Below are 21000 nucleotides of genomic sequence, written 5' to 3'. Positions count from 1 at the left end.
GCCCAGCGTGATGGTAATGAATTGAGGGGCGCGTTCTTACACAATCAAATTCGTGCACATCGCATGCATGTTAAAAGTGCTAGTGTGAACGCAGCAGGAGGGGCTCGCGCCCCATGTCTGGCCCGCTGCGGGCGTCCACAGTTCTGGTACGGTATGCCAGTCATGGCTGGTCTGCCATGCAGGGCACGGCAGGCGAGGTTCGCGTGTAGGGCGGGTGGCCCATTGCATGGTTTTTGGGTGAAGCATGCATGTCGTGGTTAGGTGCCCGAAAGATATGTAGGGTGTTCAGCAGAGCTGGGCGGGGGTCCTCGGGTAGCGAGTGAGTGCGAGTGGGAGCCGTACGTATTGAGTCCTGATGCAGTCGGCCAGGGGTTACTCACGGGTGTAGAAGCATGGCACGGTGCGCCCACACGCTGTGCAAGTGTGCATGGTCGAGTGCTGCATGCTGAATCGAGCGATCAGCAGCGCCGAGTGAGTACTGAGTCAGTGGCTAGAAGCAGAACTAATTGGATGGGCCACAGAAAGGCAAGGGGCCAAGGGCCCCGCGGTCAGACTTCAGCATATAGACTCGCGTTGTTTATCGCACACCACTTTCGTGTTGCATGGCATAACGATGACTTGACACTGTATGCAAGGCAGACCGATAGAAAGTGGCTCCATCTACGGTGTGGGAGTGAGCGAGAGGCTGAGAGTGAGAGCGAAGTCAGGCGGCTGGGCCAGCAATGAGCGGCTTCCCGCGCCCCACCACTGTGGATGTTGCTATGTGGACGATGGCGGTATTAGAGGAGGGGATAGGTCCGGGTTGGGAATGCAGGGACCATCGGTCAGGCGGTCAGGCGGCCAGCCTTCAGACACTAGCAGCCTACTTGACGACAGCCCTGTTAACGTGCGGGACCCACACGGGTACAACTCGAGGGCGGGATTACCAGCCGGGCTCAGCGAGGCATAGGCGAGGCATGCTAGGCTGCCGTGGTGCCCTTCACCAGTTGCGGGCGGTTGTTTGCTGAGGGCTTGCGGGGTGGCTCTAGGTTTTCACCTGGGCTCCGTGTGGCGGTGCTTTTGGTGTTATGGGATGAGTTGGGGCGGCTCCAGTTGCTTCGGTGGATCCTGCGCTTCCGGTCCTGTTAACCTGTTTATTGTAGCTTCGTTATGGATGCGAATTACAATTGAAGGGACAGTCCGACATGATTGCGACATTACAAAGAAGGGACAGGCCGACCAAGCAAGGGTGCCCCGCACCCAGGTCAAGAGGGACCATCTCCGGCCCGAAGGGAAACCACCCGCCCCCCAGTTGGCTACCGACCTTCGACAACCGTGCAAGAGGTCTTCGCATAAAGCGTGTCTCGGGTGCAACACTCATGAGTCGAAGCCAAGCCTAAGCCCGCCAAAGCCCCACATCCTGCGGCAACCCGTGTCCGACATGATTGCGACATTACAAAGAAGGGACAGTCCGACCAAGCAAGGGTGCCCCGCACCCAGGTCAAGAGGGACCATCTCCGGCCCGAAGGGAAACCACCCTCCCCCCAGTTGGCTACCGACCTTCGACAACCGTGCAATAGGTCTTCGCATAAAGCGTGTCTCGGGTGCAACACTCATGAGTCGAAGCCAAGCCTAAGCCCGCCAAAGCCCCACATCCTGCGGCAACCCGTGTCTGCGCATGAAGCGCTGTCTACAGCACCCGACGCTAAACCAGGCACACCGGGCATGTAGTCCAGTGACGCCTAATCAAACGCAAAGCACTGCTCATATCTGGTGCCAGGTGGCACAGCATGTCCCAGCCCGAAGGCACATCTGCAGGGCAGTGCCCCAAATTCGCGAGCGTGCCGAGGCACATTCTGGTCCCAGCCCGAAGGCTCAACACAGGGCAACGCCCCAAACCGCCTGTATGTCTGTGCCGAAGGCACGGTCTGGAGTCTGAAATCAGCCCGAAGGCTCACAAACGGCAGGCAACACCAGAAGCCGACGCAAGAACCAACATGCCCGGCATGCCAACACCCAACATCACAGTCACCAGCAATAACGGAGCGCCAACGTTATCTCTGGACGAAGGCCTCATGCTCCTTGTCGACGCCAGCTCCTGAGACGAAGGGCGCCATCACAAACCGAAATGCGGCCAGCCGGCCCCTACAACGCCGCAGCACCAGTGCCAGCGAAGCTCCCCCGTCAATCTCTGGGACGAGGGTCTCTGGGCTCCGAAGACGCCGGCACCCGCGAAGGAGAGGCCCAGAAATGCGAGGCCACCAATGCGCCTTGGAGTCTTTGCGCCGGGTCAAGGGCGGCCACTAGGGCCACCCACAACCTGCACACACAGAAGCCACTGAAACTGCTACAAGGAAGAACCCGCGCGACCGGCCGCCCGCGCGGCGGGCCGCCATGGAACTTCGAGGCCAACGTCTCGGCGCTGAGCGCCTGTCCGACATGGATGCGAATTACAATTAATCATTTTCAGCGCAGTGCCGGCGAGATAGTGCCGCCTGAAGAGATGTCCAGGTAGCTATTCGCAGCCCGCAGGTTCATGGCTCAAAAGATTTAGCAGAATGCGCACAGGGAAAAAAGGCGCGAGACGGGGTGTCTGAATACCGCGTCATTACTCGGCAGACCCACTGCGCTGTTATCACTGTATCATGAAAGCCCTAAATTCATTGACGCGAGCCGGGAAATATGCACAGGGAAAAAAGGTGCAACATGGGGTCTCTTGTTCATGCTGCTTTGCCCTGATCAGATACAACAACAGATGCATGATAACATGAAAGGCACAATCCTTCAATGGGGCAGCGCTAGCTCGCTTGCGGGGAAGCGCTTTGCAAGCGCTGCATGGGCACACGATAGCCCTGCAAAGTAGTCGCGTTACACCATACAATATATATAAGGATTTCTACAGCGAAGAACGCACGCAGAAGGAGGCTGATCAGCGACATGAATAAGGGACAGTTGCTTTGGCCCCTACATATCAACGGCACATCAGTGCACAACAACATGATCACTTAGCAATTCACGGGGCGACATCACGGATACGGCTACGACCAGCCGACAACCGCTTCGTCGCTGGTCTCCGGTCGCCTGTGTCGGACCCGTTTACTCACCCCCGCGGCACACCTCGCCTGTCACCTCCCTCAGCACCTTCCCTGGCCAGAACCGCGTTGTTGCCGGCGGCAACCTGCCGCCTGAAGACGTTGCCAGATAGCTTTTCACGGCCCCAAAGGTTCAGGGCTCAAAAACATCAGATTTATGCTCCAAACTTAATGCTCGCTGCCACGCCCCCCCCCCCCCGCCCCTGCACGGCGCATTCCGTGCCCATGCTGCACGCCCGCTTCCGAACGCGCTGGACCCGCCACCTGTCACCATGGCTGATTACTAAGGCGAAAACAGCATCACCCGGACCGAGATATTTGCGGGTTTCCTGCTCCTATAATGGTTGGCAAGCGTGCTGGCTACCTGGCTTTGCTGCTTGCTGTGTTCGGCTCGGTCCCCCTTCCTGTAATGCCCATGCCCCCCAAAACATCTCCGCAATTACTAACCTGATTAAACTCTGAAAGCGCATTCGAAACGCTCTCGTCAAGCTCTTTCCATTTGAAGGGTGGGGTGCGCCTGCGGGTTTCTAGCCCCCCCCCCCCGCCCCCTGTCCTGTGCGCGACTGTTATCATCCAGTCGGAGCCGCAGCAGTGCGCGCATACCGGTAACCACATATCAGCGCACGAACCTTGCCTACTGGCCTACCATGCCTTCATTGGTCTAGCCCAACACGCACAAGTTGAGCACAGACTATAAAACATCAGTACCTTACCCCTGAGGCTTGAGGCCGTTGCATGCCCCACAGCCGCACACAGGCACCCACATGGCCACGCCTCAGCTCCGTGCCCTAACTCCCCAAGATCAACGCATTCCCAACAACCTGCAAAATCTTTCTCTCTATATCAACTTGCCGGCGGGGCACCCAAAACGCACACGCTCTCGAGTCGCGGTGGCTCACACGCAATTCCTGCGCCACGCCAATCACCCTGAAACGCCCTGACCCCATGCAGTGTGATGCGGTCAGTTTGGCGGCACGGGAGCTGCACTGCAGGTCCACAACCATACGGAGCGCCCCTACGCAGCTGCGCCATGCACCCCTAGATCGTGTCCATGTCCAAATCTTCCAGCATCCAAACCAGCAGCAGGCACGCCACAGGTACCGCCGGCCGTCAATGAAGTAATCATATTGCAACATCATGGTCTGGTTTACGGTTATTCGCACATCACGTGCCATTCCCTTCGCACGGCCCCAAATATAGTGCTATGCTACTCATGCATCAAGTATGGCCATGCCATACGCTCAGGCCGCCACGACGTGTAGCCACCAGCCACACAGCACGAAGCAAACCTTGCGGCGCACATTTCACATGCATGCATTGTGCAGCCCACAAAGCTCATCGTGCACATGTGTGTATATATGCAAGGGACAGCCATAGCAACGAGCGCGCCACCACGCACCAGCCGGTGAGCTCGTGTTCACAGTATGATCGCTGAAGTGGAGAGCTCTTGCCCGCATTCCACACATGCACGTACGCCAGTTTAGGCTCACACCCCAAACCCCGCTACAGTAATCTCGCCGCATCCCCAGTACGTGGCACACCTGACTACGACACAACATGCGTCAGCCCAACATCCGATACCGTCCCCTAATTATACCTGGCGCTCCTGAAGGCATCCAAGTTACGGGAGGCATTTGCGCTTAGGACACGAACACAAGCGCTGCGCGCACGTTCTAGACATTGTAGCATCGCATCACCTGTCGCAAAGAAACGTTAACCGTTTGCCTCCAACTGTCATCCTGGGTTTTCTGCGTCCACACACCGTTGCTGCCTGCTGCAACAGGCGGGCCCGTCATCTCAACATCTCCTACCAGCAGACTGTGAAGCAGTTGCCCAGAGCACAGGGCGTCAAGGCCAGTCTTTGTTCCCCATCAATGGCAGGTGCAGTGTTGATGCTGGCTCCTGCACCATTGCGCCTCCCACCGTCACCTTCCACCCACGAACATGCTTCCAACCAGCAGCCTCATTGCTCATTATTGCAGCGATTCAGCAGCTCTCAGTACGGCGCGATGCCCCTCTCAAGACCAAACCAGGTCTACATGCCATGCAGTCATTTTCGCGTCAAACGCCTCAGGTACTAGAACATTTAGCAAGCCACGGCTGCACAGCTTTATTGGCGCTGTCCAAACCTTACACTGCTCGTTGGCATGCCCATTGCCTTGACAACTCTGCCATTGTATGCGCAGGAACTGAGACACACCACAACAATCCCTTGCTTCTTCGCTGTGCTGCTGAGAGTGCTGCCGTTGTCGCCATGTTGCTCCCTTCCCATCTCATAAACCATTCCCATTTAGTTCATTCCCACCCATACACATTCCCGTACCTAAGCATCGTCGCACACGCCTTCCTCCCTAGCGGATGTTGTACGCTAACTTAATAGTAAAAGGACTAGCTTGTTGGCTACAGAACCTATTACGCATCCAGGCACTACAGCGGATTCCCTGTAACATTACGCCTCCAACTTTCCACCACACCAAACCAACTCGACCGCATGGAACGACTTCATTGCATGCAACGACTTCGCATTCACCGCAATTACCGATCTAACCGCATTGACCGCAGGCAAGCTGGCAGGCGCAGTGCGCCGCTGCTACAGCCCTCTGCTGCAGCGCACTGCTACAGCCCCCACATGCTGCTGTCGTCAAAGGTGCCCGTGCCCGTGCCGCCGCCGCCGCCCACCACCAACAGCTCCTTGTCGATGAGGTCAGCGGTGTCCAGACCAACGCCCAGAAGCGCGCGTGGGCCGCCCTCGCTGCCGTCCGGTCCCCCACTACCCGTGTAGCTGCCGCCGGCATCCGAGTTAGCCGACGCATCCTTGGCTGACAGCATGCGCACGCCTTCCCCAGCGGCAGACTGGTGTCCCTGCCGCGTGCGGCGGCGTACCGAGGCGCCCTTGAGGCGCAGCGCAGCCACCGCCGCTGCGCCGCCAGGCGGCGATAGCAGCTGCTGCTTAAGCGGCCTGGCCACCCCCGAGCCGTCGCCCACGCCCGTGCCGGTGCTGCCAAGGGCTGTGGTGAGCAGCGGCAGCGGCAGCGGCCGTCGCCGGCTGTCCTCACTCTCGCCAGCGCCGTCGCCGTCCCCCGCTCCAATCCATTCCTGCCCCGGCACCTCTCTGCTAGTACCATCGTGCCCATCGTGGCTGTTGCCTGCGCGCGCATACCGGTAACCGTCAGCCCAACTGCCACCGCAAACTGTGCAATGGCCGCGGCCAACCGCCAACCGCATTGCCTGCCCCTTACCTTCGTCCAGCAGATGGTTTGCCCGCGGCTGCTCGGCCCACGGTCCCGGACTCGCGCCGCCGCCGCCATTGGCTTCGGCCCCGCCGTCGCGGCCGCTGCTCCTCTTGTTGTTGCCCCCGCTGCTGAGGTTGGCGACTTGGAGCAGCTGCAGGGCGTGAGTGGGCGGCGGCGGCCCGCCCGCCGTACCCCTAGCCGAGGTCACGCGGCTGGCGCTAACGCGGGCCAAGGAATCACGTCGCTGCACCTGATATTCACATACACAAAGGCAAAGGCACAGCAGTTATAGTGTGTAAAGCTGCAGTGTCGGGGCTGGTTGTCAGCGGGGTTACATTCATGATCAGTTGTCAGGGGGGGGGGGTTGCAACGATTGGTACAGAGAAGTGTAGCGAAGTAGGGGGCGGTGTTTTCCCGGCCGTGCCCACTGGGATGCAGACACGTGTGAACATGCGGGCCTGCCGTACGCACGGGGCTCGACACGACAGGGCCCTCTCCCGAATCCGCACGACAGCAGCTGCACGTGATCAAGCCCCGGGGACACACCTGGGCGCTCACGGAGCCCAGCTGACCCGTAGGCGGCCGCCCGCCCGCCCATGCCGCCCGCATGCAGGCCAGCTCCCTGACCACCTGATCAAAGGAGGGCCTGTTGTAGGGTGGAGGGAGATGTGTGGGCCCAGGTGTGGACGCAGATGAGAGTGTTACCGGCGGCGCGTGAGGGGTAACACTGGAGGGCACGGCCTTACGGCCTGCTGCCGCGCTCACGCATCTGACGCCCCCCATATCCCGCACCCTATGCCGACCAGACAGGCACCCAGCGGCACCATTGAACCAGACCTCGTGTGCCCGGCCTCACCGCTGCGCCGGGTCGTGGCCCCAGCACGCCGCCGCCAGCCGCATGTACTCGGGCGGGGTCTCGGGCGGGAAGTCGGGCCGCAGCCCCTCCACCACCTTGCCCGCCAGCAGCGCTGCGGTGCGGAGCGGTGTGTGAATGGGGCAGTTTGCGATGTGTTGTGCGAGGTGCGTGGACGCAAGCAGCAGAAAGAGCGCAGCAAGAGAGCAGCAAGAGAGCAGCAAGGGCAAAACAAGCAAGGGCACAGCAAGGGCAAAACCGGCAAGGGCACGGCCGCAAGTGCTTACGTCGTGGGATGCCCTTGAATGCCTCGCCACACGTGTACATCTCCCACAGCAGGACGCCGAAGCTGTGTATGTGTGTGTGTGTATGTATGAGTGTGTGTGTGTGTACAGGTGGGAGTTGGAGATTCAGGAGTGCTCAGCTCAGGGACTGGGCCCTCGGCAGGGCGTCAGAATTGCCGTCGCCAGACCGATTGCCCCGCCCTCACCTGTACACGTCAGCGGCTTTGGACACGCGGCCCTCCATCAGGAGCTCCGGCGCGCTCCAGGCCAGCGTGCTGCGTGACGTGTTGCGGTGTGAGCGGCAGGGCGTGGGGTTACGGATTGAAGTGTCCGCGCATTATGGTACTACTACAGTAAAGCTCCCGCATCCTTGGCTCTTGTGCCTCCCCCCTTCAGCAACCGCCCCTAGCACGCTCACCCCTACCCGGTGACCCTGGCCCGTGCCCCCACTCACCCCTGGTACATGCCCGATACGTGCGTCTCCTCGCCCTCCATCTTGAACGCAAGCCCGAAGTCCGACACCTTGGCCACCAGCGGGCAGCAGCGGCCGTGAGAGCCGGGCGGGCCGCTCAGCGACTGCGAAAAGGGGAGAGCGAAACGGGTGGCGGATTGCAGGGGGCACCTCGCCAACGTGGGCACCTCGGGTAAGGCATTCTAGACAAGCGCACCTTGGCCAAGAGCTCATGGCACATGCTGGCGTGTGGGAAGGCTCAGGCACGGCTAGTATACGGTTGTGGTTTTCATCCGCTGCAATGCCGCTCCTTCCCGTGTCCCAACCCGCCTTTGCAACACATCCCAGTGCAGTGCTCGTGCTCCCCAGCTAGCACCCAAGCGCCGCACGCAGCTACACGCAGCTTCCACCTCGCACCTTGAGCAGCACGTTGCGACTCTTGAGGTCGGAGTGCACAATGTTCTTGGAGTGCAGGTAAGACATCGCGCGAGCCACGTCCTGCAATTGCATGATTATGACCTGGGGTCAGGTGCTGATCCCCCACATGTTTGCTCATACGGTGATCAACGTCCACGGACTCGGCCAGGGGCCTCGGCATAAGCGCCAACCACCGCCTCCTAGCCCCGACAAAATCAGGTCACGGTGAGTCCTTTGAAACCTACGACACACACACACACACACACACACACACACACACACACACACACACACGCCCCCTCTCTCCCGTCTCCTGCGTCTTCACTTCTTGAATAACCATGAATGTAACCCGCCCCACCCCACCATGGCCAGGTCCAGCACTGCGCCGTGGTCCACAGAGCCGTGGTCGTGTGTGCAGCGGAAGCCGCCGCGGGCCAGGTGGTCGCGCAGAGAGCCCTGCGCGCGCCGTTGCGCACGCGTGTGTGCGGATCGATGGAGGCAGGGTGGCGCATGGGTGGGTGCGGGGCAGGGGCTGCACGCGTGCGGCACCGCATTTGGGGCATGAGCTCAGGCCGTAGCTCAGGCCGTAGCTCAGGCCGTCGCTCCTGCACACCCTCTCGCAGCTACGGTCGCGCGCTCTTCCAACCAGCCCGGCCCCGCCCGTACCAGCCCACCCTGCAAAGCTCTTATCTCCCGCCACCGCCACCCGCCCCGCCGCCGCCATCCGCTTTCACGCCGCCAGCCACCCACCATGTCACACAGCTCCAGAATGAGGCACAGCTCAAAGCCCTTCTCCAATGCCGCTGCGTTGGAGTGAAGGCACGGCTCCGCGTGCCCCTCCTGCTGCTGCTGCTGCTGCTGCTGCTGGCTCGCCACGGCCCCCCACTGCGCCCCCTGACCCCCTTGCTGCTGTCCCTCGCCGGAGTGGTGCCGCGGCGGCAGCGGCGGCCCACGTGCCCCGGCCTCGCCCGCGACGCCGCCGCCGCCGGGAAGCGACCGCCACGCCAAGGGCGACCCGGGGCCCTGTTGCGGCCCCGTGTCAGAGGCGCGCTGCTGCCGCTGCCCAGCCAGCGCCAGCGGTGGCAGGGCCTCCTGGGTCTGGGCCTCCACACTGGCGGTGCCGGCCGAGCCCACGCCGCTGACGGTGCTGCGCCGCAGGGCGGGGCCCTGGCCGGCGCCTGGGCCGACGCCAAGGCCGGGACGGGGCGCTGATGCCGGGTGGTGGCGCGCATCGTGGGGCTGCGCGGCGTCCCCGAGCGGCGTGACTCGCCAGGTATAGGTCTGGACGCTGCGGGGGTGGGCAGAAGGGTGGCGAGAGGCGCATACAGCACACAGCACACAGCAACGCGGACATTCACGTCATCGCGTTTGGGCGGCGCTCTTACCGAGCCCTGTAACCATAGAAGTGCCGATGCTCAAGGCAGGAGGGAACTGCGCGGCTCGCAGCCCCTGTAGCAGTGTCGCACAGCCAGTGCGGTGCACACGCATAAATCCCACACGCACCCATTTTGCCCATGCTCACTCACACGTTGGGGTGGGACAGGCTCGTGCTAATGGCTGCCTCCATTGCAGCCATGCGCTCAAGCTGCAGCTGCACCGCGCCCGCCGCGCCGCCACCTGCGCCCGGCTTGCCGCCGAGCCCTCCACCGCCGCCGGTGCCGCCAACCGCCGCGCCCGCCAGCAGCACGCCACGTGGGAAGACCATGTGCTTAACCGCCACGAGCGTGCCGTGCCAAAACCCCTTGAACACCTTGCCAAACGTGCCCGCCCCCAGCAGATCTGTAATCTCCAAGTCATCGGTACCGCCGCTACTGCCGTACCAGCTGCTGCTGCCGCCGCCGCCGACACCGACCGGGCTGAGAGGGATGGCGGGCCCCTCGGAGCGCATGCTGCGCCGCAGGGACTCGATACGCTCTGCGGGAACACGCGGTTGAGGCATACAATTTGGTCGGTATTAAAGGTGGCTTGCGTTTGGAGTGCCCTTATTGACTCCTTACTGCCGTGTAGCGTTACAAACCGCCACGGCCCCAAACGACAATCCCAATCTCTCAAACCGACAATAGCCTCCACTCATGCCTCAAGCGGCCTAGCAACTCATTCGTGGCCCTCAGCGGCCTCCTACCTCCGGCCTCGCAGCTCCCGATAACCCCACCAAGTCCGCCGTGCCCGCCCCAGCCCGCCCGTGTTGAGGTTGCACTAGTGGCCGAAAGTGCTGCCAGAGTTTGGTAGTAGTCCTCAACGCCGGGAGGTCATGGTGCGGGCGACGGCAGCCCTGGTGGCTGGGCTTGATTGGCTTCGCGTATGCAGCTCTTCTCGCAAAGCGCTCGGCCCAACGGCCGGTCATGCAAACCAAGGTGCGGTCGGCGGTGATGGCGGTGGCGTTCGTGCCCTTGCGCTACCGAAATCATGTGTCTCGAACACCGCGGAGCGCTCCGCCCATCGCCTAGCTTGCGCACGAACGTACGGTCCTAGTTGCACACTCGACAGCGGTCAATAGAACGAGCTTCGTGCTTGGGGATATTGGCTGCACGAGCAGCACCATCACGCGGGGATGAGCGCCGCCGGAGGCGCCGCCGGCACCTGCTGCAGGCGCAGGGCGACGCCAACGCGGGGCCTGACAGCGCCACACTCCGTCGGTCATGGGCGGCCAATGGTCACTACCAGAAGACAAGCAGCAATAGGAACACGACTGGCTTTGCAAGGGCCATGATACCAGACTCACAAACGTATCAGGTGCACCAATGGCCACGACAGAAACACACATGCGTTGTCCCGCGTGCGCCAGCCATGCAGACGACGCCGGGGCGTTACAGGGAAACACATGCATCCTTGTTCAGGTGTGTGGCTTCTGGGCAGCTGTGGCCGTCCGTGTGCCCAGGAAAGGTAACAGTGCGTGTTGGCACGTGTTGGCACGAACCACTGGAGACCTCGGTACTCTCTACCGGCCCCCAGGGCCATGCCATAACACGTGTTGACGTTTAGGCTGCTCGGAACAACCTTGGGAATAATAACAACGTCGTGACTCGAAGCTGGGACAGGCTAGCCAACATGCGCCACGCAGGAGAAGGCGCGAGTTGCAACACTAGAGCGGTTTTACGTACGCGAGTCACGCGCGGCAACCTGCCCTTCACCCGCGTCGTCGTGGTGTAGGATGCGGGCAGCCATGCCCAGCCGTGCAGCATGGCCACGAACACTAATTTCTTTCTTGCTAGCTAGGTGCCATGCTTGAGATTTGCAGTGTCTTGCATAAGAGTCACTACCCATCAAGCAGTAGGTACGCCCATAGATAGCATCACCCCGGCGGACGCAGGACAGGCGCGCACGTGAATGTTTGCCTCCAAACGCCGCGGGGATGCATGCACACAATGTCCCGTACGTGCCGATACCGTACGCCACGGCGGCTGTGGGGTGTACCGTAATAGCAGGGAGGGCAACATGAAGGGTAACACCTCAGCAACCCCAGCAAGGCTGGCCTGGTCGAGCGGCGCGGAGGGGTGAAGGATACCCGGCACGCGTGGAACGCGCAATGTATCTATAGTGATAGAAGGCGTAGTGATGGGAGGAAATAAGGAGCACTCGGGGCCGCGATGGCGGGTTGGATGCGCCACGGGCCCCGGCCCAGCGAAAGGGAGCGAACGCTGGGCGGAGCCGGTGGGTGAGCGACTCGAGGGACGTGCCAGTACTGAACAGCAGTGGCGGATGGGTCATCCAATGTGAGAGATGATACAGCCACGCCGGCAGCCAAACTCCGCACTCGACCACGTACGGGCACGTCGTGGTACTGCTGTGAGGAGGCCGGGCTGAGTTGGGATGCCTGCCGACTGCCAAGCCCGCAGGGCACTGTCAGCCTGGCTACCCACATGTGAGCCTGTGTCGCCATACGCTCTTACTTAATAGTAATGACATATAGCACACTGCTCCTAGCACTTCGGTGATAAGTAATTGCCCCGCCGGGTGAAGTAAGGCCGGGGCTGAAGGGAACCAAGGTTGGTACCCTAGGCGTCCACTCGCGAGTGGGCAGGCGACACATACAGTTGGCATTGACGTGCGTTGCGGAACTAATGCGTACGTTGGCTTGGGTCTCTGGGTTCATGAGGCATTGACAGAACACGCTGCCCCTGCTATGGCTCTGACGAAGTAACATGTATGCATACATGTCCTGAAGGATTGGCAGGGAGCGTGCCGCACAGCACGCAAGCCGCGTGACTACGGTAAGCATGAGGCCATAACGTGACACAGATGCCGGGCGTGCCATACAGGCGGCCAACGCTACGGCACAAGCCAGCTTGACGCGTCCACAGATACATACATGGCGCCTGACACCTGGATAGGAGCTATCAGTCTGACTGTGGGGTCGATGCTACCCCGGCATGGATCTGGGTTGAACGGTTGGTGGTACCATCGCGCGGGCATGGCGGGTCGAGTAGCGTGTTTCATGCACGGCACTCCCGCTAACCAGCTACACACCGCAGTGTACTGGTTATCCAACAACTACATTCAGACCATTCTGGTATCCCACTCAAACCTGCGCCAAGTGTCAGGAAAAGCGCTTGCCAAGTCGGCTACCCGCTTTCACAGGATGGCGAGCGGGTGACTGGCATGTGTACAGGCGGGTGGGCCAACAAGAGGGGAGGGCGGATGGGTGCCGTGACTTGGTGGTGGGCCCCACCGCGAGCAGCAACAGCCCAGCCGAACACACGGGCGCCATCCAAACCCACCAGGCAGGCTGTAATCCCAGCTCCGACCGTATCTCGCAACAAAATGTTGGTTGCGCAGGGTCGGGCTCACTGCGTGACACAGCGTCCGATGCCTGGTGCAGGGCACGAAGGCATGCTTATGCGTCATGCGGTATTGTTATTGGCTGGGCAATAGCATGCTGGCCGAACTGCACAAAACTCCACATCGCTCACTGAGGGCGAAATATCCGGAAAAACAAATTCGGCACTTGGGCCTAGCGCACACATCGAATGCATATAGGTTGGCTTGGGGTGCGTCAGCCAAACTACAAGGGTGATGCCGCGTGATAGTATGATGTGCGTGCGGACCTCAAGACGTACAGGGTGACGCATGATCACGTAAGCCCGCTCCGTTGTCAACACGAAGCAATAGCGAGGCGCAGGCTTGCCGTGCACGGTACACTCAAGGCGTATTGCGACAGGGCACGCAGCAGGGCACGCAACAAGTCGAAGCGTCCATAACGACAGGGCAGGCAGCATAATTGCATGCGGCACACGGGCCATATCGCAAGACACATGATGCGAGGCGCAAAGCCTGTTGCTGGCGGCACACACGCCGTATCCGAACGTGGCGCTCAGACCACACATTGTCCACAACGCAAAGGCATGTACAACGAAGGCACGTAAGCATTTCAATGCCGTCTATAATCCACAACGCAAGAGTGTGGAGCCCGTTGCTTGCGGCACACAGGTCGTATCATAAGGGCACGTATGCCATCTATTACCCAAAAGCAAGGGTGCGAAGCCGTTACTTGCGGCACACAGGTCACATCATACGGGCACGTATGCCGTGAATTGTCCATAAAACAAGGGTGCGGAGCCCGTTGCTTGCGGCGCACAGGCCGTATCATAAGAACACGTACGCGGCGCATTGTCCATGAAGCAAGGGCGCGGAGCCCGTTGCCTGCGGCACACAGGCCGTATCATGAGGGCACGTACGCCGTGAAGTGTCCATGGAGCAAGGGCGCGGAGCCCGTTGCCTGCGGCGCACAGGCTGTATCATGAGGGCACGTACGCCGTAAATTGTCCATGAAGCAAGGGCGCGGAGCCCATTGCTTGCGGCGCACAGGCCGTATCATAGGGGCACGTATGCCGTCCATTGTCCATAAAGCAAGGGCACGGAGCCCATTGCTTGCGGCGCACAGGCCGTATCATAAGGGCACGTATGCCGTCCATTGTCCATAAAGCAAGGGCGAGGAGCCCGTTGCTTGCGGCGCACAGGCCGTATCATAAGGGCACGTATGCCGTCCATTGTCCATAAAGCAAGGGCGCGGAGCCCGTTGCTTGCGGCACACAGGCCGTATCATAAGGGCACGTATGCCGTCCATTGTCCATAAAGCAAGGGCGCGGAGCCCATTGCTTGCGGCGCACAGGCCGTATCATAAGGGCACGTATGCCGTCCATTGTCCATAAAGCAAGGGCGCGGAGCCCATTGCTTGCGGCACACAGGCCGTATCATAAGGGCACGTATGCCGTCCATTGTCCATAAGGCAAGGGCGCAAAGCCCGTTGCTTGCGGCGCACAGGCCGGATCCCAACGGCACACACGCCCTTTCCCCAAGGGCACGCGGGCCCTGCGGCCTGGATAGGCAGACAGGGGAAGTACCGCGCCAAAAGTCCTGAGGGTCTTGGGGAGGTGGGGGTGGCACGATGGAAGATGTGGAAAGGTATTGCACAAAGCTGTGAACTGTAAAGCGACGGGTAGACACGAAGGCACGGCAAGCAGGACCCGCATGGCAAGCAAGTAGCCCGCCCGCACAGCTGTGCATGCCCTTTTGCTTTCAGCGACTTGCCGAACGCCTTGTCCGCAACGCTTCGCGCGCCTTTGCTCCGCTTGAAAGCTCCGCTCTGCTCCGATTTGCTCCCGAATGCGGCCCCCGAACCAAAGCGTGGTCCAAAGCGCCAGAGAAGCGTCGAAGGGCATTCCCTTACGATCAGAGAGCGAGCGTGATCAAGCTAAGGGGTTCCATTGAGCAGGATCGCGCAACAAAACGCTGCAACTCCGTCTGAGTATATATTAAACGCTTATTCGGTCCAGACATGGTAAAGTATAGTTAGAACCAGGTATAGGATTGCAAAGAAAGTCCAGAAATGTAGGGAACGTTTAAGTGCGACACACTGAGGTCACCGTCCCGGCAGAGGGACGATCCGAAATACAGTACAGAAGCACAACGGCAGATAAGGCGCCGTGTGCTCCTGACGCGTACAAGACCCAGCTCGGTTCGGCCCCATGCACAGGCACGTACCCGAGCGTCCTGCGCCGTGCGTGACTCTAACGCAACACGGCAGTTACGTCGCAATAACTAGACTTATCTCCACTGCGCTGCGATAAGTCAGCGCATAACTCTGCATAACCTCTTGCCGGCACACAACACATGAGTCCCACGTGCCCACGTGCGGCATCTTTACGCCCACCTACCCTGCGTCTCGATTGCAGCCGGCTTCAGCAGACCGCCGGCACTAGAGCGTGCCGTCGCCCCTACCAGCGCCGCCAGCTCATCCGCATCGGCGCTGGTGGCCGTCGCCGGCGTGGCCGTCGTGTGTGAGTTCGCGCTCATGCCTTGTGTGTTTGCGTTGGGAGAGGCCACCTCGCCCTTGCCGCCCTGGGCATGCATCCGCCGTCCCAGCCGGTCCGCTGCCAGTAGCATGGCAGGGTCAATCGGCGCAACGCTGTCGTGCGGTGCGTACGGCACTGTGGCGGCGGCGCCGCCGACACCCGTCCCGGATGTTGCGCCGCTGGTAGGGACGGACTGCGTCGCTCCTGTCCGTCCGGAAGACCGCTTAACAACCTGTGCGGCCGCGCCTGTGCCCGCGCCCGAGCCGGTGTTAGCATTTGCGTTCGCGTTCGCGACCGCCGCAGCCAGCGCCGCCGCGGCGACCGACACCGCTGATGGCGGCGCGCCGCTTCCGCCGCCGGTGCCGAGGGCAGCGCTGCTCCTGCTGTTGCTGTTGTTCGCCGGCGCCAGCGCCAGCGCCAGTGCGGCATGTTGGTTGGCGCTGGTCGTCTGGCTTACGGCCGAAAAGACGGAGCTGCTGGTAGGGCCGGCGAGACCGCTTGCGGCGGCGGCGGCGCCGCCGCCAGCACCGGCGTCGAGGGGGTTGCGCGTGGAGGTCCGCGACACGGTGCGGGAGGGGTTGCGCGAGGTCGTGCGGGAGTTTGAGCTGTGAAAACAGATAAAGGGAAGCGCATTTGGGGGTTGTGAGGTCCCTCTGCAAGCGAATGATGCAATCGTATCGAGCTCAACCGTCTGCCCATCAAAGCCCAATCGACAAGAATTAGCATGTGTGTGACGTTCAATCAATCGCAAGACAACCAACGTTGTACTGCGAAGGTACGTACCTGCCGGACATGCGCACGAAGCGCCCATCGCCGCTGGTGGACGGCGCGGCCGACGCCGACGGCGCCGCGCTGTCACCCGCCACCGCCAGCTGCCGCAGCAACACCTCCAGAGCCTGCTGCACCTCGGTCCCGCCAGACTCCCCAGCTGCCACAGCCGCCGAATGCGCCCACAACCGTTGCTGCTCCTGGGCGGCTGCCGCCTCTTCCTCCGCCGCCGCCGCCGCGGCCTTCCTGCTGCGCCGCCGCGCCGCCAGCACCCACCAGCCAACCGCCATCGCCGTAACCGCGACGGTTGCGCCAACGGCTGCCGCCAGGCTGGAGCTCTGTCGCTCCTCCGCCGCCAGGCGAGCCGCGATTTCCCGCTTAACGCAGAACTCGGGGCCATTGTCGCGCACACACGCTGCGCTCACGGGGTGATCACACACCATTACCGTGTCCTCGGCCACAAGCGTGAACGCCGCGGCAGTAGCTGCCGCGGCTGCAGCTGCCGCGGCTGTAGCTGCGGCCCCGCCCGGACCAGCCGTGCCTACAGGAACTGGATCGGCTACTACCGCCGCGCCATCCGCGCCTGCTACAGCCGCCGCGCCGGTCGGCGCCACCGCGGCGGCGCCAGACTGCGGCGGCTGTAGCAGCGCCGTGGGCACGGGCGTGGCGTAGACGTAGCGGTGCAGCTGCAGCGCCTGTGGGCGGCAGTAGCGCCCACCCTGCACCGCACTGAAGCAGTAGCGCTGCACCAACTCCACCTCTGTCGGACCCAACGTCACGGCCGCCGTGCCACGCTCTTCCCCCGCACTGTCCTCGCCACTGCCCTTCACCCTGCTGCCGCCGCCGCCACCTCCCGCTCTCCCTGCCGCCGCCGAGTGCCCTGGCGGCGGCGGCGGAGCCAGCTTTCCGGCACCTTCCCGCAGCTTCTGGCCGCTTCCGTCACCATGGCTCACTTCGCCACCGTGAATGATGCTCTCGTAAACCATGTCCATGGGCAGACACGCCAAGCGATGAAGCACACAGTCACGAAATACCACGCCTGCTCGCATCATATTTTGGGGGAAGGCAAGGGAAGGGTCACAGAACGTGTCGGCGGTGATTGGCGGCGTTACGGCGGCCGCGCTGGTTTGGTCCCATGCAATTAAACCTGACAGCAATAGCAGCAGCTGCCTGTGCCTCCTAGCGCGGTGTATCTCCATCCAGTGTGGCGTAACCCTGCTTTGTGTGACACCAGCAAAGGCAACTGTTGACCAGCACAAGCGATGCGCATAACCTTGAATGACCGCTCAAAGCGCGTGGCATTTGTGGGACCACGGCGGCTCCTCACCCGCTCCTTGTGACACGGTGACGAAGGGGAAGGTGGGCGCACAGGAGGCCGTCAGGCCGCGCACACGCAGCCGGTAGATCGTCAGCCAAACCCCCGGCGCTAAGTGGAGTTTGCCTGCTTGGAGGCAGCGGGTTTGAGGGGCATAGGGCGCTGTAGGTCAGTGGCTGTGACGTGTTGCTGCTGGCTGAATGCAAGATGGCTGAAATAAATTGCGGCCTTTGTTCGCACCCGCCGACTCTTCTCACTAGGCTGCAAACAACTCACAGTTCTTGTGGAGTACCCAGAAGATGAGGACTACACCCACGCTGATGCGACATGCTGCTCACATGCAGCACTGCGGCACGCACCACCCCCTTTCGGCTCCTCATCATATTACGCCTCCCGTCGCCCGCCCGCGCAGCACCAAGGCCCAAAATCCCTAGCCTAGAGACTCTGCTGACACTTTGCCGTACATCGCTGCCCTTCCAGATGTCCAAGGCCCAGACGGGCAGGGCAGGGCCATACCGTATCGCACAAGAACGCGGTAGCTAGGCCACGCCAGCCTACCTGACAGGTACCGAAAGTCCAGACTCGCGAACGCTTCGCTAGTCAGGATACTTTTGATAGTCACATTGCGCCGAATGTGTAGCGGAAAGACGTGTTGTTGCAGGACGGGACAGGAGGGGACAGCACAAGAAGGGGCCCGCAGGAACGGGGTGTCAGCTCCAGTCTTGGTGACGCGGCTCAGGCATACGGAAGTAACCATCATGTGCATCACGGAAAGCAGCGATGTATTCCACATTATTATGAGTTACTCAAATCAGCAGGAAGCAGCTCCAGAAGGACGCTCGCTGCGCGCGGAACGTTTTTCTTCTCACCTCGCTGTCCGAGCTGAAGACGCGCTTGTCGAGAACGAGATCACCCGTTAATACTATCCTGTCAATGCTCGGGTCCTCAAGCGCTGAGAGCAGGTCAAAACTTGTCCCTGCGACAACACGCCGGCCGAGCCCAGGCAAGCTTCGTGCTCCATGGTAGCCCCATGCCTCCACTTTGACGGCACAGAAAGCCAGGAAAGCTAGGGCGGTGAGGCCACTAAGACTCAGCCTCAGCTGGTCACAGTTGTGCCCCGCCATCGCACTCGGCCCTGCTCGTCCGGCTGAGCTTCCAGTAATCCTGCTGCCTATGTGAAGTCAGAGGTCATTTTCAAGTTCGAGGAAGCGCGCTCCTCGTGCCGAAACTCGGGCTCTTTTCTCGTGCTCCTCTGCCGTCACACGGCAGTATTCTACAACCTCGCTATAAACTAGATGCTGAAGTTGTACCAGCACGCACTATGAGTTTTTACAATAACATAATGCATGGGTATACGAAACCGTCCCCTAAGTGTGCTGTCAGACAGCTCGACGAGATGGTCGCCCGCGCGTGCCGCAGTCCTCTCAAACAATTTCGTTTCCTGGATGCGGTAGTTGTGTTTGTGGCTATTAAAGGCCGCTGCACAACTCCCGCACCACTAAGCGGGCACGCACCCGCTGCTGGCGGACGTGGCCACTCGGTGAACACTGTCGTAGGTGTGCTCTCAAGTCTCAACCGTCGCCAGATACGGTAGAAGGTTCGCTGATAAACGGCCGAACGCACGCTGCGGCGCTGCAATGTGGGTTGGTTTCTGCCTCGTTCGAGGTTTGGCATCTAGGCTGCTTTACACCGTGTGGAGGCGGCAGAAACGTCAGGCGACGGACAGGGCAGAGCCGCGGCGGAGTGCACCAAGAGCTGCAGTGGAGGGCACGGCAGTATGCGCGTAGTCATTCTTGATTCAGAGGGAAAGGCACAGTAGGCGGCAGTAACCATGGATTTTACAGGGCGGCATCTCCTTCCGGGATACCGTATCAAGTGCCCTGTTCCCGTTCGCTCTTACGGCAACATCAATACATCATGTACTGCTTATCCACTTGTTCAGCTCGTGCCTTCATTGATGGGGAGCAATCAGCAGCAATCATATGTCCGGTTCTGCACACATATCGTATGTACAAGCGCAATGCTCTCAGCGACCGGCCACAACACATGGTGCACTGTCCTACACTGTGCACTCGCCGACACCACGCGGCTACACGAGTGCACGCTAGACCGTGCACACAAACTTCTAACCACACGCACACATACTTTGCTTTCCTTGTGCTCTTTGACACACACACACATACACTTACACATCTCGTGTTTCCTAACACACACGCACACACACACACACACACACACGCACACACACACACACACACACACACACACGCACACACACACACACACACACACACACACACACACACACACACACACACACACACACACACACACACACACACACACACACACACACACACACACACAGACACGGGCACACACACGGACACACAAATACACATGCACACAGCAAGAGCTCGACCTTGCCCTAAGCCACCTGATATCCTCAGTAAAACAACAATACGCTGCAGCGTGCGGACAGAGCTGTCTATGTGCCTCTTATTTGTAATCAAAAATAAAGAATGCAATGTGAAAAGGCAACTCTTTCAGCCACAGCCGCATACCATATGCGGCAGTGACACACCGACACATACATTAGGGCGCACGACAATGCACCCTAAACGCCTGCCTGCTCAAGCCTCCACCGTCAGCGCCTTTGCCAGAGCCATGACGGTGCTTCCCACGCTGCGGCCGCCCTCCGGCCATGCCGCCGCCAGCCATGCCAGCGCCTTGGCCTCCATGTCCGCCCACACCTCCCGCTGAGCCGCCAGGCAGCGCCGCAGCACAGCCAGCACGACCACAGTCGCCCAGGCGTCGTCGGTCAGACCGGCGGGGCGCAGCACTGCTGCGGTGCTGCCGCCGCTGCCGGCAGCACCCGCAGCGGATGTCAGGTCCACAACCGGCACGCCCAGCGCCGCCGCCAGCTCGGGGCCGGCGGCCCAGTAGCCCTGCGTGGTGCGCTTGAGGTTCAGGAAAGCCAGGAGCTCGGAGCCACGCAGCTGGCGCTCCGCCGGCGCCGCGGCAGCGGCCGGCGGCGACGCGGAGCAGGAGCGCGAGCGCCGCGCCACTGACTCCTTCATCGCCGGCACGCTAAAGCCAGCGTCGCAGTCGCCGGCCTCCATCTCATCCGCGCCGTCGTCGCAGCACGACTCCTCCTGCTCCGCCTCCGGCGCCGCAGCACCGCAAGGGGCGGCGAACTCGGCAGCGACACAGCTGCCGCCTGCGCTGCCAGGGCCCTGCAGCGCCTGCTGCGCCGGCTTGGCGCACACGGCGGAGGCGCCGCGGCTGCCGCTGCCGAACAGGCCGCCAAAGAGCG

The 21000-nt window shown here is 61.3% G+C and overlaps 3 protein-coding genes across 3 annotated transcripts; all 3 read right to left on the bottom strand.

The window, feature by feature from the left end:
• Window positions 1-2835: 2835 nt before the first annotated feature.
• CHLRE_42g760447v5 (uncharacterized protein) lies at window positions 2836-10345 on the bottom strand. Its single transcript, XM_043073048.1, has 11 exons — window positions 9836-10345; window positions 9060-9597; window positions 8673-8765; window positions 8310-8390; window positions 7896-8017; window positions 7648-7716; window positions 7445-7506; window positions 7161-7272; window positions 6851-6950; window positions 6311-6554; window positions 2836-6217 (listed from the first exon to the last, which is right to left on the bottom strand). The coding sequence occupies exons 1-11, from the start codon at window positions 10195-10197 to the stop codon at window positions 5688-5690; spliced, it is 2313 nt and encodes a 770-aa protein (XP_042914027.1). The 5' UTR covers window positions 10198-10345; the 3' UTR covers window positions 2836-5687.
• Window positions 10346-13163: 2818 nt separating this feature from the next.
• On the bottom strand, window positions 13164-18995 carry CHLRE_42g760397v5 (uncharacterized protein). Its single transcript, XM_043073047.1, has 3 exons — window positions 18243-18995; window positions 16385-17408; window positions 13164-16206 (listed from the first exon to the last, which is right to left on the bottom strand). Exons 2-3 carry the CDS (start codon window positions 17359-17361, stop codon window positions 15450-15452), a joined length of 1734 nt encoding a protein of 577 aa, XP_042914026.1. The 5' UTR covers window positions 17362-17408; window positions 18243-18995; the 3' UTR covers window positions 13164-15449.
• Window positions 18996-19510: 515 nt separating this feature from the next.
• Window positions 19511-21000, bottom strand: CHLRE_42g760347v5 (uncharacterized protein; the record flags this gene model as incomplete). Its single annotated transcript, XM_043073046.1, has 1 exon — window positions 19511-21000. A coding segment is annotated over one exon (683 nt), but the record flags the coding sequence as incomplete, so codon positions are not given.

The sequence above is a fragment of the Chlamydomonas reinhardtii genome (genome assembly GCF_000002595.2).
Source record: "Chlamydomonas reinhardtii strain CC-503 cw92 mt+ unplaced genomic scaffold scaffold_42, whole genome shotgun sequence".
In the NCBI taxonomy this organism is placed as follows: Eukaryota; Viridiplantae; Chlorophyta; class Chlorophyceae; order Chlamydomonadales; family Chlamydomonadaceae; genus Chlamydomonas; species Chlamydomonas reinhardtii.
The sequence above is the reverse complement of the archived record's forward strand: the minus strand, read 5'-3'. Positions and strand labels throughout refer to the sequence as shown.